Here is a 24,571-nt window from a genome sequence, read left to right on the forward strand (position 1 = left end):
CATCAGCGGCAGAGCCAGGCTGCTGACCTTGAGTACCAGCTGCAGCTGAAGTTTGGACATTTTTATTTTTGCCTGCCAGGAACTGAGATAATACGAATGAGAGGTTTATCAGAGGGATTATCTGGAGTGTGACCAGGCCACTGCTACAGGAGTGTACACTCGCCTGCTACAGGTAGCTCAATTTGACGTGGTAGACCGCCTCCTGAGCCAGATATTTCTTTCAGCTGCATCCTCACGTGGCACTAACCATTATAGATTCATAATCATTTTCCTGGACAGACGCAGGGGTTGTCCTTTCTTCTTTTGAGATACAGTTACTACATACACAAATACTTAAATACATGTATAAATGACAGCAAAGGTTGCTAATGTGTGCCATATGATTTATAAACGAAAGCTAAAATAATCCAAAACAACAAGGTGTAATGGCTCGATACATGCCTTATTATCCATGTTAAGAAATCCCAGAAAGTTAACTTTGTTCATAACACACACACACACACACGCCTTTATTGTGAGTTGATGCAAAACAACTAGAAATAAAATTAACATCTGATTAAAAACCAAATAAAACGGCTTTTTTGTCTGTGTGTTTGCATCTAAATCTGTGCTTTTAATTCAGCTTAGACCTGAACGTCACTGACGGACCGACCTGTCACTGTTACTCACCTGTCACGGTTTCTCTCCACAGACTGCTCTCAGCCATGACACAGGCGGTTCCTCCGATCCTCTCCATCACCCCGAGTCGGGCTTTGGTTGATGAGAAATTTCAAGTGTTGGTGGAGAATCTTCCTCCAGGATGTCCGGTAACCCTCCACTCCCTCCACCACTCTGAGGACAAGGACGACTGGGAGGCATATGGTCACTACGTCAGCGACCACAGAGGCGTCGTATCAGGTGGGTCACCACTGACTTAGGATGCTGTCTCAGAGCTGGTCTTTGGAGGGTGAACAAGCTAAAAATGTTTGTGTTGGACAGTTTTTATTGGAATGTGAACTCGACTCCCTATGTGAGCAACTTCCTGTCCTGCTCATCATGCTTAACCCTTGTGTGGTGTTCGTATTTTTGTTACTCAGCCAGTGTTCATGGGTCTGGTGGACCCGCTAGAGTTTTGGCTTTCCAAATTAACACTATCAAACAATTTTTTATGTTAAATTACTCAACAGATGTTTACTTCATCCCAATTACAAGACATATGAACAGCAAACATGGTTAATTTTTTTCCCTTTACCTTTGTTAGATCACATTTATGAATTAATGTGCTTCTCGTTTTTCTTTTATATAAAATGTTATAAATAAATCAGTTATAATCAAGTGGAGTGAGTGGAAAGACACAACACATTTACACGTGAAAAAATAATTAATTGTTTAATTTTTCTTTTGAAAAAAACTGAACACGGGTCTCACAGACCCGAACACCATACAAGGGTTAAAGAGATTCTCACTCTTTTTACCTCAGTAAGCTTTAAAACGCTTACCTGATGTTTTAGTTTGGGGTTTTGGCAGTTTGTGTTTCTTGGTTGATGCTGATGACTTCACTAAAACTGCTTTATTAGATTTTCTTTAATACAAAAAAAGGCACTGTTGAATTTGGAGTGTGCTTTCTGAATTTATGTGTAACTCATTGTCTGTTTACATTAATGATCAATGCGGAGATAGGTGACTTAGATTCTTTGAATTGTCTGCTGTTTAAAGAACATGTCACAGTTCTGTCTCATTGTGACTCAGCATTTTGAGTTCTTATGTTTTGGTTTGATTTAGCATTACGGGTTGTATTCCTACTTCTTAGGTTTTGTTATTGTGCCCTCGTGTTTAGTGCAGGTAAGGTTCAGTGTCTAGTCTGCATCTTTGTAAATTGTTTCTTGTTCTCTGTTTTATTTTGAAGGTCCATGTCTTATGGCAATGCTACTCGTTTCGCTTCTTCTGTCTCGTTAGGTCTTATTTCTCCCGGCTGTGTTCCCACCTGTTTCTCATTCCCTCATGTTCTTGTCTGTGTATTTATAGTGTGTATTGTTACCTTAATACAGTTTTACCCGGTTCGTAGATTCCTCAGGCCTCCAGAAAGAACACCGGGGACTCAGTAGTCAATCTACAACACTTTTATTAATCCACACTCATTGGTTACACTTATTGATTACACCTTCTAGAAGGGAGATGTACAGGACCCCGGAACTCCTCTGCAGATCTCAACCCCTTTGTCCGTTTCCCTCAGTTTTGTAGAAGTGACCCCATGATAAATTGCATACCCCATGGTAAGCTGCAAACTCTGTGTCTGTGTGTATGCACAAGCCTGTGAGTGCCTGTGTGTGTGCGTACCCGTATGTCTATGTGAGTGCATGTGAGTGAGTGTATGCGCGTACTTGTGTGTATGTGTGAGTGCACGTGAGTGAGTGTGCGTGTGGATGTGTGTGCGTGACAGTTAAAACACTATGTGCGTATATTTCTATGTATGTGCCTTCTTGAGGGCCATAAAAGTCCATCTCCCTCCCAAACCAAAGATATTTAGTTACAAACTTTGAGACTCCCACCCAGGCATGGCCTGAGGAATTTCCACTCAACATTAACTCCTTTTTGTCTTAATCTCACAGTTCAAGTGGGGGAGGAATTAATGTGCTTCTCCTAGAAATCTACTTCTAAGTTCATGACACAATCAGGCCTTTATTACATTGAGGGCAGTGTCAGTGTCTCTACAATAATTCTAGATTCTATGTTAACACATTTCTAAACTCTAAATCAGCTAAACATTCCTACAGTATCCTCCAGTGTTCAGCGTTGTGTCATCCCTCATTGCTGTGTTACGCTCCTGGTGTTTCCTCCTGAACTTTGATCTCCCAGTATAGTTTTGTTTTGTATGCTTTTCCCCTGCCAGCAAATAGAGCTGTGGGGTTTTTTTTTGGTTTGTTTGTTTGTTCAAGTTACCGCGTCTGTGAGTAATGCGTTTGGGTCCTTTCCTGCCTGCCTTCACACAGCACATTCACCGTGACAGAACATCAAATACAGTCTTGTGCACCCTGGAAGATTCCTTCCCTGTCTGCCTTGATTTAGATAAAAACCACTGAAAACCGAACCACATCTGGACCTTAAAATTATGAAATTATGATGCTTTCATTGCTGTGGGAATATTTAAATCCATTTATTGTACCTTCACACAACATTGATGTATGTGTGTGTCTGTGTCTCTTCAAGGTGAGTATCACCTGCTAGTCTCTTAACAAGTGTCACTGGGTGACCTTGATCAAGTCCTATTCGTGAATCCCAGGAGGTGGAAGGGCAGGACTATGGGCAGATGATCAAACTACTGACTTCGTTTACATTATATACAACACTGAAAATTAATTTACCAATGGCCACCTAATAAACAGGGTCTTTCTCAGGATATGGGGGCTATTTTTGATTTTTGGTAAAGGCCATCTTCCGGATCCTATTTCTGTGATATGGTTTGGAAGCGATTCTGAGATTTTAGTTTGTCCCATTTGATCACTGGCAGAATATAGTTAAACCCACTCACACAGCACACTCATTCTTATATCCCATATGTTGATATCCTCCTGTTACAGTGATTTTTTTCCAGGTTGTGTTGTTCTTGTCAGTCTTCTGTGTCCTTGGCACAGATATGCTGTCCTGTTTTGTTAATTTAAAAAAGGGTGGGAAAGAAATTAAGATGGTAACTGATTATTGTCAGTGTGAGCTCTGCTCACAGACTTTTTACTGTGGTATTAATCAGTAAAGTAAGTAAGTAAAACTCTAAATGAAAAACAGTAAAAGAAAACACTAGAAAGAGTTAATTATGATACAATCAGATGGACTGGTAATGTAAAAAGATATGAAATAAAAATGAAACCAAGTCAAATGGAATAAAATGGTTTTTATTTTCTTATAGTTACCGAGGATTTGAGTTTTGGAGGCACGTATACGGGAAAAGAGCCCATGGGCTTGCTGTGGAGCATGCGGCCGGTCCCAGGCAGCCGCGAAGGCCTCAGGTAAGGATTCGGTGGTCATCTTGCCGAGCTCGTGGCGTGTAAAGGAGCTTAAGTTATCACATCAATATTTATGTCGATTATACCAGTTTTGGCATGACAAGGACTGACTTGTACGCCTTTCGGGAGGTAACAACAGACATAATTAGGCTGCATAAAGCCAACGGTGAAAGTCTTTGTTTAAGAAAAATCCTGTCTCCATAAAAAAAAACAGCAGCCTGTAATGTCATAATAAGGAATTACAATACTCATCTTGGCAACACTGTACAGGGAAAAGAAAGGAGTAATAGATATTTGTTTAATTTTGTGCATTGAAGGACATATGACTAACTAACACCATGACTAGTGTGTGTGTGTGTGTGTGTGTGTGTGTGTGTGTGTGTGTGTGTGTGTGTGTGTGTGTGTGTGGACTACCCTTTGTTTATTCTGTTCAATAACTCGTATCATTACTGGTCAGGTTAAGGAAGATAAACGTGTGCACACCAATGCTGGTCAACATCTCAGTCCACAGTGGACACGAGGACTTCAGGGACCGGACCCCTCTGGCATCAGCACTCGCAGAGAGATGGTACATGGCTCCTGGTGTCAAGAGAATTGATATTAATAAGCAAGGAGTGCAGGGGACCCTGTTTATACCACCAGGTACACCGGAAATAAAACATTTACTACTTCTTTTTTTCTTCTTTTTTTTTTTTTTTTAAATAATCTGGATTTTGTGTGATGGATGGGTGACACTTCTGACCCCGAAATTACTACATGAGGAATATCCTCTTTTCCTGACATCAAACTGTCATGGTCCTGGGCGTTTTGTGTTTAGTGATTATTTTCCTCTGTTCTAGTTATTCTGTGTCCTCCCCCCTTGTGTCCGGTTCGGGTTCTAGATTTCCTGTTTTGTTCTGAAAGTCTGTGTCTGTTGTCATTGTGTTCAGCTTGTCTCCTCCGGTCCTCATGTGTATTGGGTTCAGCTGTTCTTCCCTCCTGTGTGTGATTACCCAATTACCGTGTGTGTGTGTGTGTGTGTGTGTGTGTGTGTGTGTGTGTGTGTGTGTGTGTGTGTATATTTAGTGGGTGTCGGTCTGTGTTCATTGTCGGCTCGTCTGCGTTCTATGGTGTTCCGTTCCCGTCTCTGCGGCTCTCTGCCCCACACCCCTTTTGTATGCTCTCAGGTTTGTCATTTAGTTCTCCCAGTTTAGGTTTCTTCAGTTGTTTTCTCATGCTTCGTTGTCTCTTCTGCCACTGTCACCTGTAAATAAACCCTCACTCATATCATCAGTCGGCTGCCTGCATTTTGGGTCCTCCTTTCACTCCACAACACGACTGCTGCCCCAGCCGTGACACAAACAGAACTAAGAGTAGAAAAAACTGACTAAAATACTGTGTTTGATTCTGTTTTTTCCCCTCAGGTCCTGGACCCTTCCCTACGCTGCTAGACATGTGGGGAGACGGTGTAGGGCTGCTGGAGTATCGCTCTGCCTTATTGGCATCTCATGGTTACGTTTCTTTCTCGCTGGATTACCTAAGGTCTGAACACCTGTCAGCAGATGTAGAGTTTAAGTACTTCGAGGTTTGTGCGATTTACATACTAATGTGTTTTATGGGGTTTTTTGTTTTGTCTTTTTGGACAAATAATACTTTTCCTTTTTTTTTTTTTTTTTTTACTTACACTTCCAGTTTTACATGATTAGTAATTAAACTCTGGGTGAAATCATTAAAAATAATAATAAAAAAAAAATCTTTCAATCTAATTTTTCTTCAATGCCGTAATATCTAACACATTTCATTTATTTCACACTTGGTTCAACAGTTTCCACAGAGTTCTTTCAGACAAACCAACCACACTTTCTCTCCGTATAGCACTGCAACTATGCCTGAAAAGGAGCAGGAAGAAGAAAATATTCTTTTTAAACCCTGCCCCCTATCTGCAATCCAATTTATATTACAAGTGGGCACCAAAAATCAAGGAACAAACTAACATTTATCTCCGGTTCTAACGCAAACCAAACAACAAATTTACAATCAGCAATATACCACTTCATAGTAACAAGGAGAAAAGATAAGTAAATAGAATAAAATGAGGCAAAAAATAACGGATCCTTTTTCAATTAACTCCAATTTCATTCATATTCTTCATATTGAGTTATCGTTTTAGACATGTAACACTTTTTAAAACAATGTAAATGTATACATATTAAAACCTTGTTTTAATATCTCATTAATTTCCAGTATCACTCTCCTATTAGACAGCATTTAACATTATTAGGAACCATCCTCAAGTGATACCAGACAGAGTTGGAATTCTTGGTATTTCCCTGGGCTCCATGGTGGCCTTCAACTTAACAGCCTACAGCACCATTATTAAGGTAAACGTGGTGGGTAAGATTTCCTTCCTTCTTGATGCAGTGATATTGTGGATTGACAGTGATGAAACTGATTGTCAGTCTCTCGTAACAGTTTGGTGTCCTGTGGATTTGGTGGCTGTCAGGCGTGAGGGCCCCGGTGGTCTGATCGCCACTTGAAAAGTCTGGCTGTAGGTACTTAGGATGTGGCTTCTCTGTTAGGAAAGGAGCCTGAACTTCTTAACCACCAGAAAAGTCAGAAATGAGACCGTCTTTAGCATCCTGAAGAGGGTCTCGACTCTTTCACTATGGAGTTGCCCTTGGTGAGAGGCAGCATGCAGGTGTGGGTATACTATTTTCTACTCGGTTTAGTGGGTCCTGACTGCTGTTTGCACCTAATAACAATTTTTCTTAGACTGGTGGATAAGGTGCTGGAATGTGCTCCATCTTGGCACTCCATTGTCCTACTGGGTGAATTTGGCACTTATGTGGGCAGATGAGGTGTAAAGTGACGATGCTTGATGGACCTGGCCTGCCCAAACATACAGGGAGTGCAGAATTATTAGGCAAATGAGTATTTTGTCCACATCATCCTCTTCATGCATGTTGTCTTACTCCAAGCTGTATAGGCTCGAAAGCCTACTACCAATTAAGCATATTAAGTGATGTGCATCTCTGTAATGAGAAGGGGTGTGGTCTAATAACATCAACACCCTATATCAGGTGTGCATAATTATTAGGCAACGTCCTTTCCTTTGGCAAAATGGGTCAAAAGAAGGACTTGACAGGCTCTGAAAAGTCAAAAATAGTGAGATATCTTGCAGAGGGATGCAGCAGTCTCAAAATTGCAAAGCTTCTGAAGCGTGATCATCGAACAATCAAGCGTTTCGTTCAAAATAGTCAACAGGGTCGCAAGAAGCGTGTGGAAAAACCAAGGCGCAAAATAACTGCCCATGAACTGAGAAAAGTCAAGCGTGCAGCTGCCAAGATGCCACTTGCCACCAGTTTGGCCATATTTCAGAGCTGCAACATCACTGGAGTGCCCAAAAGCACAAGGTGTGCAATACTCAGAGACATGGCCAAGGTAAGAAAGGCTGAAAGACGATCACCACTGAACAAGACACACAAGCTGAAACGTCAAGACTGGGCCAAGAAATATCTCAAGACTGGTTTTTCTAAGGTTTTATGGACTGATGAAATGAGAGTGAGTCTTGATGGGCCAGATGGATGGGCCCGTGGCTGGATTGGTAAAGGGCAGAGAGCTCCAATCCGACTCAGACGCCAGCAAGGTGGAGGTGGAGTACTGGTTTGGGCTGGTATCATCAAAAATGAGCTTGTGGGGCCTTTTCGGGTTGAGGATGGAGTCAAGCTCAACTCCCAGTCCTACTGCCAGTTTCTGGAAGACACCTTCTTCAAGCAGTGGTCCAGGAAGAAGTCTGCATCCTTCAAGAAAAACATGATTTTCATGCAGGACAATGCTCCATCACACGCGTCCAAGTACTCCACAGCGTGGCTGGCAAGAAAGGGTATAAAAGAAGAAAAACTAATGACATGGCCACCTTGTTCACCTGATCTGAACCCCATTGAGAACCTGTGGTCCATCATCAAATGTGAGATTTACAAGGAGGGAAAACAGTACACCTCTCTGAACAGTGTCTGGGAGGCTGTGGTTGCTGCTGCACGCAATGTTGATGGTGAACAGATCAAAACACTGACAGAATCCATGGATGGCAGGCTTTTGAGTGTCCTTGCAAAGAAAGGTGGCTATATTGGTCGCTGACTTGTTTTTGAATGTCAGAAATGTATATTTGTGAATGTGGAGATGTTATATTGGTTTCACTGGTAAAAATAAATAATTGAAATGGGTATATATTTGTTTTTTGTTGAGTTGCCTAATAATTATGCACAGTAATAGTCACCTGCACACACAGATATCCCCCTAAAATAGCTAAAACTAAAAACTACTTCCAAAAACATTCAGCTTTGATATTAATGAGTTTTTTGGGTTCATTGAGAACATGGTTGTTGTTCAATAATAAAATTATTCCTCAAAAATACAACTTGCCTAATAATTCTGCGCTCCCTGTATATTGAATGTGTGTTGCAAGCATGTAGCTAAGGCCCTAGTCTTCAAGATCTTGAATTTCTACCTCTGATAGAACTTAAACAACATCCAGAGGGAGGCTGGGGATACAGAGTCTGAGAGAGTCTGAGTGGACCATGTTCCATTTATTGTCACTGCCAAGATATTTGTACAGAGTTTTGCCCATAAAATCATTGGCACCAGTCATAGTGGTTTCCTCAGAACCAGATTTACACCAGAGAGGAAGGAATCCATTGAGCTGGAGAACGAGTATGTGGTGGAATTAAGGCATGACGGGACCACAGATCCGTGTTTTGAGCCATGTTTATTTTTACATTTGTCCCACCACCACAACAACCCTCTCAATCCTGCTTCTCCGTGATTTAACACCGCAGGCGTGATCTGCAGGTGCGTCCACAAGGCACCACAGACCACGCCCCACCACACACCCCATCGCTCGACTGAGGCCAGGGAGCCACCTACTTCCCCCGCCCCACCGGCCTCAACCCAACGACAGGGCAGTGTCTTTTGCTGAGGCCGCCCAAGTCTCCTGCGGTGATGGCAACGCTGGCCCGGCGGTCGGCCACCTGGCGAACTGGCATGACCGTGCGGGCACAGCCGTGAGCACCTGCTCACTGCCGGCTGGACCGGCATCAGCCCGTGTCTCGCTCTCGGCCCCAGGTCGTGCAGGTCCCCCTAACACGGGGACCTCCGTCTCCCCGCGCAGCTCCTCCATCGTCTCTGGCTGGAGCAGCTGCTCCACTGCTCCACCGCTCCGCGCAAGGTGGTGCCCAGGGGCATCTTTTCAGGTGGCGCTCGGTCTGTTCCCACAGCTCTTCCTGCTGGTGACACACCTCCACCGCCTGCTCCCGCTGGATAGCCGCCGTGCCAGCGATCATCTGGGACAGCTCCTCCCTTCCCTGGCTCTGTTGTGGGCCTGTCATGCCGCATCCTGGGTTTCGGCACCAGTGTGGTGGGGTTAAGGCACGACAGGACCACAGATCCGTGTTTTGAGCCATCTTTATTTTTACATCCATCCGCATGGACCACAGACCACGCACCACCACAGAGTGCTATCGAGCTTGGATATCTTCCAGAACTCTTGCTGCAGCTGACAAGTGCTGGCAGGCCAAGCAGAGTGCAGCCCTAGAAGCCATGGAGGAAAACTTTCAACTGGTCTTGAAGCAGTTCTAGAAAACCATCAGGTGTCTCAAGTAGGGGAAGCAATGCTGTACTCACACTGTGTACAGTATGCATGAGACCCAGTCCGGGAGTCGAAGGAGTATTTCAACAGTCATCTCAATCACACCTACTCGCCTTCTTTAGAGAAAACAGAGGCGGATAATGAGGGGGACGACTCGCTCACAACTCGTGGAGAGGTCAACCTGGGGTGGACCAGCTCTTTATCCTCTTAAAGACATTTGAGGGTCTGTGGGAGTTTGCGCAACCAGTCTGCATGTTTCGTAGACTTAGAGAGGATATGCCCTGGGATGTCCTGAGGAGGTTGGGATCTCTGTCTGATTGTTGCAGGCTGTTCAGTCCTTGCCCAACTGTAATGAGAGCTTGGTGTTTTTTTTTTCCAACAATAAGTTGGACTCACTCAGAGTTTGACCTGAAGTCAGTCAGGTCTGCCTTTTATCACAAATTCTGGTCTCAATTTATGGGACAGAAATTCTAGGTGGAACCAAGTGGCAGGCATACTCCCTTTTAGTGGTGTCAGGATCACATCTGGTTTTTGCAGGTGACGTGGTTCTTCTGGCTTCATCACCTGATGACCTCCAGCTTGCACTGGGACCGTTCACAGCTGTGTTCCCAGTTGGAAAAGAGTGGAAAAGTTTTTGGTTGAAGTGCAGCTTAGTATTTTCCATTAATGTGTCTATATGGGTTCTGCCAACTTTGTGCAATTGAGAAAAAAAGATGTACATTTACATTTTTCAGTATGACAAAAATAAGCACATAAAAGAGACCTTCAATGCAGATGGTCAAAATGGCAATTCCAGGAGGTTTAAACATTCCATGTTTTGTTGAAAACTAAGTTGGAAGCTGGTCTTTGGGTCTTTTAATTCAATGTGCAACATCAAATGTTTTGATTTATCATTGTGTTCCAGCCTCGCTGCATTGTTTGCATCAGCAGCAATCACTATCACCCACCTGGGACCACCCTGAAGGCCGGGTTTAAAATACTAAGCAAGTACGTACTGTTGACTGTTTGTCATGAAAATTTAATGATAATACAAATTATTGTTACTAATATGTATCATAGGCATTTTCACAAGGCACATTTCGATGAGAACAACTATATGAGCTGGAGAAGTTTTGCTCTGGATCTTATCGCTGACCCCTCAAACAACGTGGAAGTGAGTGCTGTATTATACTGCATTATACTACCAGTAGACCTAATGACCTCTCCAAACCTGAGTTGGACCTCTTAGTTCCTGTGGGATTTTTAAATCTGCTTTGTTGACAGGTGGGGAGAATTAACTGCCCGATGCTGCTGGTTAATGGCTGTGACGATCAGAACTGGCCTACAGTGGAGACAGCGGAGGAGGTTAGTGATGCTCTAAGACACGGGTCTCAAACCCGTGGCCTGGGGTCCACTTATGGCCCACGTCATCCCTGCTTGCAGGCCGTATATTGACATGAAGAAATATAATGCAATTTGGCCTTTGAAGTTACTTTTTTTTTTTGTTAGGGAGAATTTGTTTTTTGTTGAAAGCAATATTAAAAAAGGTTCTTTAAAAAGCAAAACATTATTTAATATAAAGGCAATATGAGCAGAGAGCCCAAACATGTTGAGGGACTGGCTGTGTTAGTTCAGTGAGAGAGTTATTTGTAAAGAAAACTATTTTCACTAGTAGTCCAAAACTAATGCGTACACTTATTTCCGCATTTTTATTTTGTTAAATACAAACAAAATTATAGCAGAAGTGCTGCCACGTGTCTGGCCATTAAGAGAGAGTACCAGTTTGTTTATTTGGTAGTTTAATGAAAGTTAGTTAAGAGTGAGGGGGGGGGAAGAATATTTCGTTCACATTCGAATTTATGGTTTGTTATACAGTATTTGAAATTTTAAAAAAAATAAAAAATTTGTGCGTGGTTTCTTGTTTTTTTTTTTTTTTTTTAAGTTTGTTTTCTACTTGAACACCAAAGTGGCCCTCCAATGAGATGACAGTGCCAGCAATGGACCACAGCTCATTTAAGTTTGAGACCCCTGTTCTAAGAGCATTGGTTTAAAAGATGTATTCACACTCCAAAAACAATAAAAATTTCAGAATATGAACTTTGTTAAATGATGATGTCAGCATAAAATTAAAGTTGACCTCTGACCCACAGGTGGCCAGGTTGTTGCGTGAAGGTGGAAAGGAACACCTGCTGAGCAGATTAGCGTATCCGGGTGCTGGACACCTGATTGAGCCGCCATTCTCTCCTCATTTTAGAGCTACGAAGTTTATCATACTAAACAGTAAAAAGAAGGGTCAGTTTCTTTCTCTCTCTCACATACTCACACACACTTCAACCTGACTTCCAGGAAGAATTTCTGGTTGTAACCACTATACAGGGAGTGCAGAATTATTAGGCAAGTTGTATTTTTGAGGAATAATTTTATTATTGAACAACAACCATGTTCTCAATGAACCCAAAAAACTCATTAATATCAAAGCTGAATGTTTTTGGAAGTAGTTTTTAGTTTTAGCTATTTTAGGGGGATATCTGTGTGTGCAGGTGACTATTACTGTGCATAATTATTAGGCAACTTAACAAAAAACAAATATATACCCATTTCAATTATTTATTTTTACCAGTGAAACCAATATAACATCTCCACATTCACAAATATACATTTCTGACATTCAAAAACAAGTCAGCGACCAATATAGCCACCTTTCTTTGCAAGGACACTCAAAAGCCTGCCATCCATGGATTCTGTCAGTGTTTTGATCTGTTCACCATCAACATTGCGTGCAGCAGCAACCACAGCCTCCCCGACACTGTTCAGAGAGGTGTACTGTTTTCCCTCCTTGTAAATCTCACATTTGATGATGGACCACAGGTTCTCAATGGGGTTCAGATCAGGTGAACAAGGTGGCCATGTCATTAGTTTTTCTTCTTTTATACCCTTTCTTGCCAGCCACGCTGTGGAGTACTTGGACGCGTGTGATAGAGCATTGTCCTGCATGAAAATCATGTTTTTCTTGAAGGATGCAGACTTCTTCCTGTACCACTGCTTGAAGAAGGTGTCTTCCAGAAACTGGCAGTAGGACTGGGAGTTGAGCTTGACTCCATCCTCAACCCGAAAAGGCCCCACAAGCTCATCTTTGATGATACCAGCCCAAACCAGTACTCCACCTCCACCTTGCTGGCGTCTGAGTCGGACTGGAGCTCTCTGCCCTTTAACAAACCAGCCATGGGCCCATCCATCTGGCCCATCAAGACTCACTCTCATTTCATCAGTCCATAAAATCTTAGAAAAACCAGTCTTGAGATATTTCTTGGCCCAGTCTTGACGTTTCAGCTTGTGTGTCTTGTTCAGTGGTGGTCGTCTTTCAGCCTTTCTTACCTTGGCCATGTCTCTGAGTATTGCACACCTTGTGCTTTTGGGCACTCCAGTGATGTTGCAGCTCTGAAATATGGCCAAACTGGTGGCAAGTGGCATCTTGGCAGCTGCACGCTTGACTTTTCTCAGTTCATGGGCAGTTATTTTGCGCCTTGGTTTTTCCACACGCTTCTTGTGACCCTGTTGACTATTTTGAATGAAACGCTTGATTGTTCGATGATCACGCTTCAGAAGCTTTGCAATTTTGAGACTGCTGCATCCCTCTGCAAGATATCTCACTATTTTTGACTTTTCAGAGCCTGTCAAGTCCTTCTTTTGACCCATTTTGCCAAAGGAAAGGAAGTTGCCTAATAATTATGCACACCTGATATAGGGTGTTGATGTCATTAGACCACACCCCTTCTCATTACAGAGATGCACATCACCTAATATGCTTAATTGGTAGTAGGCTTTCGAGCCTATACAGCTTGGAGTAAGACAACATGCATGAAGAGGATGATGTGGACAAAATACTCATTTGCCTAATAGTTCTGCACTCCCTGTATTAGGTACACCTGAAAATCAAGGGTTTGAATTTTGAGGTCCCTTAAAAATATGTTTACACACCAGGTTGCTAAAATCTTCTGCTTTGTGCTTTATTAGTTAGCTCTGTAACTGTGTGTTTTTCAGTGATATTACTGTGGGGAGGACACACTAAAGCTCATTCAGATGCTCAGGAAGACTCCTGGAGGAAGATCTTGAGTTTTCTGCAGCTTCACTTGTACCATAGCCCGAGTGTTAAAGCAAAACTGTGAGAGTCACATGATGTCGAATCACTGGTGTGATATACTGACCATGGTTTCATTCTGCAACTGCTTTACTTAGATGAGTCAGGCTATGTCCACACGTACGCAGGTATTTGTTAACACTAGGATTCTGTGTCAAAAAAGCTCAAAGTGTGTTGTTGTTTCAATGCAGGCATGAAGCCATAATAATTTTATAACCATATTTCTTATTATGAACCTTGCTTGATTATGTAAGCTCATAGTGAGTACGTGTTTTCCCCCCATATCATTAGTCTAAACTGTTGCTTTAAGACCCTAAAAACACCTTTCATCCATACACAGTACTTTCAATGCTAAGAAATATTATTATATACACTACATACATACTTTCACTGATATTTTCAGTAATTTTATTCTATTTAAGACAGTGTATTATTGTCTTAATGTAATTGTTTGACTAATTAACCTCAGGTGAAGCCATGGTTGCCCGCCAGACAACGAGAAAACAAGTAGCTATTGTACGTAATAGGCAGTTAAATAAAGAAAACAACAAAATACATAAAGCCGTGAGAGAAAGAACTCTTAAAGATACCTGGAAAAGAAGAGAAGATAAACAGAGACCATAGAGTCCAGCTAGCTTAAACACCAATGCTAGCAACTCAAGCCAACCAGACACATAAAAAGAAAAGTGTCAGTATGGCTCAAAGTCATGTGACACGAAAGCGGTTTGCAATACTTGATTCACCGCGATATGGATCTCTCAGCAAAGTGCAAGGATCTCCAAAACAGATTGAGATGTATGGATCTCAAAAGGAAGTGAAGGAAAGGATACGGTCAGGTTTGTGAAACAGCTACTTCAAGAATGATAGTGACGTTCCTCAATGCAGCAATAAAAGATAAGATTATAGAGCAAGCATGGAGCCAGAGACAGGTCTTCTTCCAAGATAAACGGATCTTCTTCAATCAAGACTACACTCCCAATGTAGAAAAGAGCTAAGGTTCACGAAATCATAAAACAACTAAAATAAAAAGAAAGTGCAGGCGAAATGTCTGTACCTGGCAGAAGTGAAAATTAAATTGGATACCACAGAGAAGACCTTTGCAACACTAACAGAGGCTGCTGAAGGAGCTCGAAGTCAAAATGCGCTGCAGAGAAAGAGGGGCACGGAGCTGTCAACACATTGTTAGATAGTTAAATATGTTTATTGTTTAAATAAGGGAAGCATATATTATTGTACAGAGATTATGACTTATTTACATTTTGTAAATTATAATGTAAGCAGAATCATTAACCCAATCAAGAGAAAAAAAATTTAAATGTGTATGCCCAAAATGAAGACTGCACTTTTTAAAAGGGATTGCACCTTTTGTGGCAGATAAAGGAGGAGGAATTATACTCAGGGGAGGAGATTTTAATTTGTACTCTGAAGACTAAACTAGACATATTACTGGTAATAATAAAACCTCAGTCCAAAATGACCTACTAGGCATGATGACTGAACTGGAACTGGTGGATGTCTGGTGTCATTTTCATCCTAACAACAGAAATTTTACATTCGTGTCCCAAATACATGGAAGATACACAAGGATAGTGAAGATATGCGTATCTATTTTAGAGTTTAGAAATGTGTTAGAATGTAGAATTATTGTAGAGACACTGACACTGCCCTCGATGTAATAAAGGCCTGAGTGTGTCATAAACTTAGGAGTAGATTTCTAGGAGACCCTCCCCCAGTTTGAACTGTGAAAGTGAGATAAGGAGAGGTTAATGTTGAGTGGAAATTCCTCAGGGCATGACTGGGTGGGAGTCTCAAAGTTTGTAACTAAATAACTTTGATTTGGAAGGGAGATGGACTTTTATGACCCTCAGGAAGGCACGTACATAGAGATATACGCACATAGTGTTTTAACTGTTACGCACACACATCCACACGCACACTCACGTGCACTCACACATACACACAGGTACGCACATACACTCACTCACGTGCACTCACATAGACATACGGGTACGCGCACACACAGGCACTCACGTGCTCGTGCACACAGACAAAGAGTTTGCAGCACACCGTGGGGGTGTTATGATGGGGTCACTTCTATAAAGCTGGCAGTAAATAACAAAGGAGTGAAGATTTTGCAGAGGGACACCGGCCTGGCAAGTCTTCCCTTCTAGAAGAATGCATGCTTAAATGAAGATGAATAAAGGTTTTGTGAAATAACTACTGAGTCCAGTGCATCTCTGGATGCTCGAAGAATGAAAAAGAACCTGGGTAAAGCTGATTTCCCAACAATAGACTTTTCATGTCAAAAATCGACATGTATAGGATAAAACAGATGACAATTGAATCAATCATTGTTTCTGACCATAGCTCAGTTGTTATGAAAATGAATATAAGATCAAATGACAATTTAAAGACAAAGTAAAAAGACTAGAGAGAGAACATCAACAATATACATTTAAAAAGCTAAAAGAAGCTAGACAACAATTAGATGAGCTACTACCATACAAGGCAGAAGAGGGTCTCAGATATTAATAAAAACTGTTATTGGCCTTTCAGCTCAGAAAAGCACAGTTCCTAAGATCAGAAATCAAGAAATGAAACTCAAACTAAAGAAATATTCAATACTTATGTAAAATATTACAGACAGTTGTAAAGGAGGAAGCACAAAAACCTCGGAAACAAAAAAAATTGAGTTCCTTAAACCCCTTAAATTGGCTAAAATATCAATGATGGAATAAACTAAATTAGTAGTACCTATCACAGAAGCTGAAATAAAATAAAAGAGTCAATGCTAAATTTAAAAACAATAAATAACCCCCCATATTATGCAAAGTATATAACTCTACACTAAACTCAAGAGACGCCAAAATCATGGCTGGATGCAATTATTACAGTCATGCATATGGAAGGAAAAGATCCTATGCATATCATACCGTTCATGGTAATGTTGGGCAACGATAAGAAAATGAAATATCGCGATAGAATATGGGTAAACGCGCATGCGCAGTGCCTTTGTTTTCATACGCACATGGCGGGAAAAGCATGGCGGCAACGGAAAATGAGGAGGGCGAAAGCGGATTGTTGAATGAAACGGATGAACCAGAATTGGTTTGTAAAAATGCTGCAACTTCAGTGGTGTGGAACTGGTTTAGCTTTCGTCTGTCAGATGCACAACAAAGCACTATTTTTGGTAGAGCATGCTAGCGGGCCGTCGTTATTACCGTGTTTTTTGGAAAATACGGCGCACTTAAAATCTGAAAATCGACAGTGTCCCTTATAATCCTGTGCGCCTTATTTATTAATTCTGGTTGTATTTACTGACCTCGAAACAATTTTATGTGGTACATGGCGCTCGAAAATCTGTCTAATGTTTCAGTCCGACTTTGCTAAGCTACGAAGCCGCACCACTTGATGGACTGTCAGAGAACCGCTTCAGGTTATTAGGAGTGCACATCATTTGAACAGTCTTTACAGGCCAAGCATATATCTCCATCTCTCTGTCTAACAGTAAGATGTCTGTGATATATAATAATCCAGACACTTTAAGCCGAGCATCCCGAGGACTCCAAATCCTGCTTCCTTCCCTGAGGATGCCTTTGTGTAAAGTGAAGGCTAGGAGCACGCTGGTGTTCAGTCACCTGAGCAGCATAAGAGTTCGAATGTGCTCGACAAGTCTCAGAGTGGGTCGGCTGATAGGATAGTGAGGTGGCAGCTTCACTTCAGAGCCCGACGGCATCACAGAGTATCTGCAGGACCAAAACAGATCTGAGCTGTCAGACTTTGGAGCATTTACACATTTCTTCTTTATAATAAGAAGTTAACGTGAGCACGTATGTACTTAGTGACTGTTGTGGCTGTCTTGAGCATACCTGAACTCCTCTCTGAAATGCGAGCGCAGGTGCTGAGCCAGCTGGCTGTTGTACTGCAGACAGGCCAGCAGGAGGTTGAGGCGCTGGAACAGCAGGACGGACTGAACGGGACTGGGGACCGACACTTGCAGGCCCGTCAGAACCAACACCACCTGCTGGACCTGGTAACCAATGAAGGAGAGCTGCGGGGACGGAGAGGGTCAGCGTTTGAGTAATTCTTATCATTCTGACAGAAATCACAGTTAAATCTGATGAGACCTTTACCAGGTGGGGATGAGGCTGCAGGACTCTGAGGATCCAACCGACAGACAGGAAGTTTTCAGCAGAGACACACCTGCTGGTCTGAAACACGAAGAGTTGAACAAAAACTGTGTTTGTTCAGAGCTTTCTTAGACCATATCATAGCAAATAACAAATGTTTTAAAGCTATGCAATCTGTATATAGCAGTTGAACTTTTTAGATAAGTCTACTGTGTACACAAGAATAAGAATAACTTAATGTATTAAGCTAAACTGGCTGACACTTTCATATTATTCTTGTGATTTCTTATTGGCCCTGTTTATTTAATGCAGGCCAGGTGACCCTTTTCTGGTTTAAAAAGGATGGCGAGCCAACAAAGGGCAGGGAGCAGGATTCTTAACACATCATTTCCCCCGTTTATGGACAATAGCGCTTGGACATTTCTCATGGACACCCAGATAAAAATCATGGACTTTCTCTCATCAGTGTGGACCAGTGTTTTTGAATTGGTGGTGTGTTATTTATGGGGAATATTATTGAACTTGAGAAACTGTATTGCTTGATCTAAGCTACAAGACTGTTTAGTTGTCTTTGTGCACCTTAAACCGGGCACCACTGCACCAGGAGTAATTATTTAAGTTTTTCCTTTTCTTTCCTTGTTATTTTTCCTTGGTTTTGTTTAAATACATTGTACCTGCAATAGCGTTCTGTGTTGTGTGTATTTATTGATTACTGACCATCAGCTTCAGTAGCCGTTCTTTAATCTTCTGATTAATAATATTCTGCTTAATACCTGACGTGTATTAATTCATTAGTGCTTCATCAGTGTTACAGTTGTTTAGTTTTTGTAATTCCCAGGAGAGCCTGAGGTGTTGCATAAACACATTTTACTCACAGCTGAGAAGCGCCCCCGTTGTACGCTTTATCAAACTCACCACGTGGCCTACGAGCAGCAGTTCAAAGAGCAGAGAGGCGGCGGTGTCCAGATACTCAGGGAGTAAGGCCTGAAGCTGTAAGAGGCACAAGGTTTAATGCATCGAAGGCACATGAAAGACACTTGATGTGAGCAGAGAGCAGCTCACCTCTGAGTACGTCAGAAATCCTCCGCTGTGAGTTTGTGGCTGAGGGTCACATATTAAGGCAAGCAGCATTCGGGAGGCCAGAGCACCTCTGCAGGGAAACAACAGTTAATGCAGAAAAGGGAAGGTGTGCTAACATCTGGAAATGAGCTTTATAACTCTTCTCTGGGTTTCACCAGACTACAACAAAGGAAAGCAGCTCCAGCTGCAACCAAAGAAATGATAGAAAATCTCCCTGAGAATAATCACATTTATTATTTTCTCACTTTTTATTTACTATTGTTAATAGATAAACCTCACAAACACACTGGAGACACATCAGTCTATAAGCCATGAATCTGTGTACATTTCTCTCATTTTAATACAGAAAAAAAAAAAGTAAAGACTCCTCTGGAGCTCAGACTGAATTCAGTTTTTGCCATCACACTGGCATCATTATCCATCTATCGTTCAAGCCTGTATGATTCAGATTTATACCAGTTTTTACAAGAATTTTTCTTTTATAATATTTCACAAAGACACCAGTCTTCTTTTGTAACCACATCCTCTTCAAAAAGGCAGAAATCCTAAACTTCAGCAGTACGGGGAATCTCATATCTCAGCATTTTAACTTTTCCTCAGGTACTTTGGTTTCTGCACTGCCTCCAATGACTCGGACGATTTACTCCTGATATATGATTAAAAAAAACAACTGATGTTTACTCGCCACTTCTTTAGTGGATGTTATGAACTCAACCCTGAACTTCAGCCTCGTGTGATATGCCAGTGTTCTCTTCCCATTTAACTTAATGTGTCCAGTATTCATTTCATTTTGATCCTAAACCCTTCGAGTAGTTCTGTAGTCCTCTGTGTCATTGTGTATCATCACTGTGTCAGTTAGTGTATTGACTTCCTTAGATGTGGATCCCTCACTTGTAGATACATAGAAAATCTCTTTATTCCAATCTAAGCTCCTTTTAGGCCTTTACAGGAGCTGCCAACAGATATTTCAACATACCTGAAATGAGGACTGTTTAATGAAAGGAACAAACATACACTGTGTTCTGTTTACTTTTTGGCAGAGAGCAGGCTGAGTCTGGCAGCTTCGACCTCCGTCTCTCTGAACATGATGGCGAGCGTGTCAACGATCAGAGAGCTCAGTCTGAAACACAAACAGCAGAGCTTCAGTCACATGCTCATCATCATCGTCATAGCAACACACAGCAAGGAAGATATGACCTGCAGTTAGTTATTATATTGTTACTATAAATATTATCACAGTCGCAGATTCTTTCAGTGTTTTAGGTAATATTGCGGTCTTCATCCACTCACTCTGGATTTGTTCCTGAACAAACTGAATCCTGTGAATACTGCTGTTGTTGGTATAACCGCACGCAACAATAACAGGACCTGTTCTCAGTACCGATAAGTGCGAACATTAATGGGACTATAATGTAAACTTCAGCTCTTTACATGTTCTTTATTATCTACTTTATGAATGAGGAGGTGAAACTGCTTCAGGCTCGACAGGAGAAGGCAGAGAGAGGAAACCTGCCAGTGAGCAGGTTAGGTTCACAGTGTGTTATGCTGTTAATGCAAACTAAGTTTAAGTTAGCTTGTTTAAAGAAAACTCAGTTTCCCTCATCTCAGGCTTCAAAAATCTGAAGTTTTCACAAAACCCACTTTCTGGAAACAGCTGTGAAATAATGCACATCATCTCTGTAATCGCCACGCTGAATACAGTCAAAGAAACACCTTAATGAATCTGAAATCTCGCCTCTGTGGAGCTATGAACACCTGCTAAGGGGCTTACAGGAGCTGATCTGCTGTGTAGAGTCCACCGAGGCTCTGGCGGCCGTGAAGACATCCCTCCAGAGTGCAGAGCAGGAAAGTACACACCTCACTGGACTGGAAAACAGAAAATGAGTCATTCACTGCAACTCACAGGCACGTTCTGTACGTCAAACACACAGTGCCGAGCAGGTTTTATAAACTTTACCCTCCAGAAGAGCCGGCGCAGGGTAACGCTGCGGTGCGCGGCGGTCCTCAGCTCCTGCAGCAGCAGGTACATACTCTCCACGCTGCTCCCGTCCTGCAGGAGCTCGGAGCTCAGCTGGCCAAACAGGTGAGCCGTCCGCTCCCAGCTTAAATATAACATCAACATTAATACCGACGTTTGAGCCTGTTAGCAATAACAAGTTTAAATGAGCCTAAACTCGTCACAGTCCGCTGTGATGAACCTTCAGGGCTCAGATGAGGTTTCTCAGAGCAGGTCGAAATCTCTGGAAATGTTTTTATATAAATCTTTATATTGGAATATGAGCGCTACAGCTCAGCACAGCCAAGATAAAATAATATTTCAGTTCATTAAAAATATTTCATGGTCTCATTATTTAAGCTCCACTCAAATGTAAACTAAACAAATGTACGTGTTTGCAAATATTAAATGTGCAGTGAAACATCTGGAGCTGATGCAAAAGAGGTGCAGTTCTCCTGAATGTGAACTTCTGCATGATTATGCGTGGCTGATGCAGGCGGCTGTAGCTGCCAGCTGTCTGATAGGCTTCACCTCAGCTAACTGCAGTCACTGAGCTGGAGCTTTGTGGGGAGCTACCATACTGTAATCTACAGCTACTCCAGGACGCCTCGGCTTCAGTCTCAGAGAGTATCCACAGCACTAATCAGTAGAGTGGAGTCCAAAACCAGTGGGTGCCGTCACAGTGGCTATGTCCAGTGTAGTCTATGAGTGAATGATTTCTGTTTCCACAGTAACAAACTGACCTGTGACCTTTATTCTGACTGGACAAGCAGGAAGTTGTGTGTCTGCAGTCTGCACAGAACAGTTTATTACCTGATGGCAGCAGCAGACAATGAAACGCAGTTCCTCCTTCTGTAGAGCGGATCTAACAAAAGGGTGGACCTCTGAACACACACACACACACACACCTCAGAAATCTGAGCGAGTACACCATCAGACACATGTTTTATACTTTTATACTTTTTCATTTTATACTTCCTGTTTTTTCTTATTTTGTATTTTCTTTGTGTTTATGAGCCTTTCTGATCTTCTGGTTCTTGGTATTAGTTCTTTATCGTTATAACTAAACTAGTTCTCAGTGTAGTTACAGATTACTTTAGGGTGATTAGTTCCCTTTAGTGCTCCCATTCTGTCCTTTTATCTTTCTCGCCCCCCTTTCAGTTGTGCCTCACTTCCTGCTTCATTTTGATAGTTGTTCCTTGTGTTTGCTTTCAGTTTTGCTTCTTTTGTCTCATCCTCTGTGATTTAGCTGAGCTGTGTTTTGTTCTCCCAGCTATCTCCACTTCCCTCATTACCTTTCTGTGTCTGTGTGTATGTAACAAACAGCTTGCCTTTTGTTACATACAAAAGTTAATCCCTGTTTTCTGTGACTGCATTTAAAGTCCATATCATTACACAGGACACGCTCTGTATAACCTGCACACTGTGACATTTACTTATCTACTCCAAAAATCCACAGGGCACCTTTAAGCTCCACTTTCATATAAATAACCACAACATTTCTAAAGCTAACAGTCAATGTGTTAAATACTATTCATAGACAGTCTTCACTCACAATACTGAAGCTGTTCCACAAGCTCTGCAGGTGGAGGTAAAGTCTGGACTTCTCTGAGACGGCGTACAGGTGGAGCTCCGCGTCCCACTCCTCCTCGCTGTCCACGCAGCCTCGTCTCAGCAGACGTGACAGGACCGAACCGATCCTCCTTTGTAACTGTAACAGCACACACAACAGAGCTCGACCAAATTTACAGAGACGTGTGACCCTTGTCTAAGTTACTTCAAATTGAATTTGAGTAGATCTTCATCGGAACAGCCACACGTTTATACCTGACCACTCTCGAGGGTCTTCAGGCTTTTCTCTGAGAGCAATGGCGATGAGGCAGGTGAGACTAAGGGGGAGTAAAAGGGGGGAGGCTGCGGGACTCTCGTGAGGCCGAGAGTCTCTGGGTTCGGGCACGAGGCTGAGCGGGTGTGCTTTAACACTGGGGGGAGCTCCTCCTTCCTCCATTGGCTGCTGGAGAGAAGAAACAGCGCAGACATCAGGTTTCTGTGAAGTGTCTGCATCATCAACTGTGTGAGTTTCATGTCGTATTCCAGCTGCACAAAACAATTAAAAACACTTTCCTGATCAGCTAATGGTCTCGGTTGCTAGTTTGAAGTCTACCTGAACACAACACAAGGTTCATGTAGTAAATTAACGTCACACTAGAGCCAAATAAGCCTCTAAAATATGCTTTGCTTTTCAGAACTTCTTTATTGTTTTTCTGCACAAATGTTGCAGCTTAAAAACAGAAAGAGCTCTCAGGTAGATTCACACAGTCATGATAGTCGTGCTCCTGAGACTTCACGCTGTCAGCTCATCCTTAGGTTCAACTTTACAAGCAGTCTAAGGTTTGGGAGTGGCAGTGGAAGAAAAGTGTGTACGTTTAATGACCTACCGGGGGTGAGCACAGCTGAGCAGCAGGGAACATTAGCGTGAGACAGCTTTTACATTTTATGCTGTTTGCGTCTGTTTTACAGCGCTTCGTCGTTACCAGGCAACAGTTCAATGACAGTAAATCTGTTCCTTCCTCCCTCCATCTCCTGCCTCATTCACAGAAGAACTCAAGGAGGATCGGAGCCCCGCATGCAACCAAGTAAAAATGCAAACTGTCCAGCAGCGAACCAGCAGGTCCTCTTGCTGTGGGAGTTTATAAAAACGTGTTTGGAAAACACATCTCTACATTTCAATCATCAGTGGGCACATTCTGCTGAAAAAGGATAAATGATGGACCAGCAGTACCAGGTGGATGTTACCTGCTGCCTGGTGTGTGGATGAAGCACTGCAGGTGTGATATTGAGGAGCAACACTGGAGTCACTCTGTGAACATGTTAATGAGCAGCAGGTAAACTAGTCCCTGGAGTAAATAAGTCATGAGCTACCTGAGACACTGGGGTGGTCATTACATACTCAGGTAAAGTGGCTCAGCTGTTAACAAGTTCACAACAGGCAACCACATTACAGTGTTGAAGTATCCCACACATAAACTTTCACTGTCTGCCTCACTCCTGCACACTCTGCAGCTTCTAAAATGATTATAACCAAATTCAACACTGGCATTACGTAATGTGTTTGCAGGGAGGACTTAAAAGCCTTTATGTGTGAGTATCCTCAAATAAAACATGCTTCTGAAGTGTGTCTGTGTTTTACTCACCTCTCTGTGGAAAATCCTGTGGAGGAAATGGAAACACAGGATGGCTAGAGTTACAGATAAAGAAACAAGACGACACATAAACCTCACTGGTGTCTTTCCAAAGGATCAAATCTCTGAAGAGACCATTCCACATGTCTCTGACTCGTCTTACAAAAAGCATAAACTTCAGTCTGATATCATTGCGTAGCATCATCAAATTACATAAACTGTCTCAGTTACCTTGTAATGTGCTTGTTATTTCAGGACAGTGGCTGTTTCGGCGAGAGGACGGGGCTGCAGGAGGAAGGCCCTCTTTCTTGGCTCTCTTTAACCAATTGCGTTGCTTCGCTGCAGGTTTTTTGGTGACGTAGACGATCCGTATGTGTTGGCAGCGTTCCTGATGCTTCCCACTGAGGAAATCTGGGATGTCGTTCACCTGTAAAAAAAGACAATGCTGTAAAGATTATAAAATGTG

The 24,571-nt window shown here is 42.3% G+C and overlaps 2 protein-coding genes across 6 annotated transcripts in view; one reads left to right on the forward strand and one right to left on the reverse strand.

The window, feature by feature from the left end:
• On the forward strand, nucleotides 1-15,226 carry LOC146555378 (peroxisomal succinyl-coenzyme A thioesterase-like). Of its 4 annotated transcripts, none has more exons than XM_085250843.1 (11): nucleotides 2-172; nucleotides 692-897; nucleotides 3,881-3,980; nucleotides 4,435-4,619; nucleotides 5,381-5,541; nucleotides 6,218-6,346; nucleotides 10,505-10,587; nucleotides 10,660-10,753; nucleotides 10,864-10,944; nucleotides 11,730-11,871; nucleotides 13,621-15,226. In XM_085250843.1, the coding sequence occupies exons 2-11, from the start codon at nucleotides 705-707 to the stop codon at nucleotides 13,743-13,745; spliced, it is 1,293 nt and encodes a 430-aa protein (XP_085106969.1). In that variant the 5' UTR covers nucleotides 2-172; nucleotides 692-704; the 3' UTR covers nucleotides 13,746-15,226. The 4 variants fall into 4 exon arrangements, with proteins under 4 accessions (XP_085106967.1, XP_085106968.1, XP_085106969.1 ...); XM_085250844.1 differs by having other exon boundaries at nucleotides 6,218-6,337; XM_085250841.1 differs by having other exon boundaries at nucleotides 1-172; nucleotides 10,505-10,753.
• Nucleotides 13,989-24,571, reverse strand: part of LOC146555379 (uncharacterized protein C12orf56-like) — a 14,458-nt gene continuing 3,875 nt past the window's right edge. The window contains exons 2-14 of one of the 2 annotated variants that reach the window (XM_085250829.1): nucleotides 24,337-24,532; nucleotides 24,118-24,133; nucleotides 22,751-22,934; nucleotides 22,479-22,634; nucleotides 21,737-21,807; nucleotides 20,885-21,029; nucleotides 20,699-20,793; nucleotides 19,958-20,047; nucleotides 18,910-18,997; nucleotides 18,763-18,837; nucleotides 17,851-17,928; nucleotides 17,587-17,768; nucleotides 13,989-17,463 (exon numbers count right to left, since the gene is read on the reverse strand). In XM_085250829.1, the coding sequence (XP_085106955.1) occupies nucleotides 17,352-17,463; nucleotides 17,587-17,768; nucleotides 17,851-17,928; nucleotides 18,763-18,837; nucleotides 18,910-18,997; nucleotides 19,958-20,047; nucleotides 20,699-20,793; nucleotides 20,885-21,029; nucleotides 21,737-21,807; nucleotides 22,479-22,634; nucleotides 22,751-22,934; nucleotides 24,118-24,133; nucleotides 24,337-24,532 (1,488 nt within the window). In that variant the 3' untranslated portion in view covers nucleotides 13,989-17,351. Of the gene's footprint in view, nucleotides 17,464-17,586; nucleotides 17,769-17,850; nucleotides 17,929-18,762; nucleotides 18,838-18,909; nucleotides 18,998-19,957; nucleotides 20,048-20,698; nucleotides 20,794-20,884; nucleotides 21,030-21,736; nucleotides 21,808-22,478; nucleotides 22,635-22,750; nucleotides 22,938-24,117; nucleotides 24,134-24,336; nucleotides 24,533-24,571 lie in introns of both variants that reach the window. The other variant, XM_085250828.1, reaches the window with a different exon arrangement.

This window comes from Mchenga conophoros, linkage group LG17, assembly GCF_057382185.1.
Source record: "Mchenga conophoros isolate Kocher_MC1m ecotype Shallow Benthic linkage group LG17, M_conophoros_male_GT1.1, whole genome shotgun sequence".
In the NCBI taxonomy this organism is placed as follows: Eukaryota; Metazoa; Chordata; class Actinopteri; order Cichliformes; family Cichlidae; genus Mchenga; species Mchenga conophoros.

Coding starts and splice junctions, on each gene's coding strand:
- LOC146555378 (XM_085250841.1), top strand. CDS start 705: ATGACACAGGCGGTTCCTCCGATCCTCTCCATCACCCCGAGTCGGGCT. Junction 10,754..10,863: donor ACCCCTCAAACAACGTGGAA/GTGAGTGCTGTA, acceptor CTTTGTTGACAG/GTGGGGAGAATTAACTGCCC. Junction 11,872..13,620: donor ACTAAACAGTAAAAAGAAGG/GTCAGTTTCTTT, acceptor TGTGTTTTTCAG/TGATATTACTGTGGGGAGGA.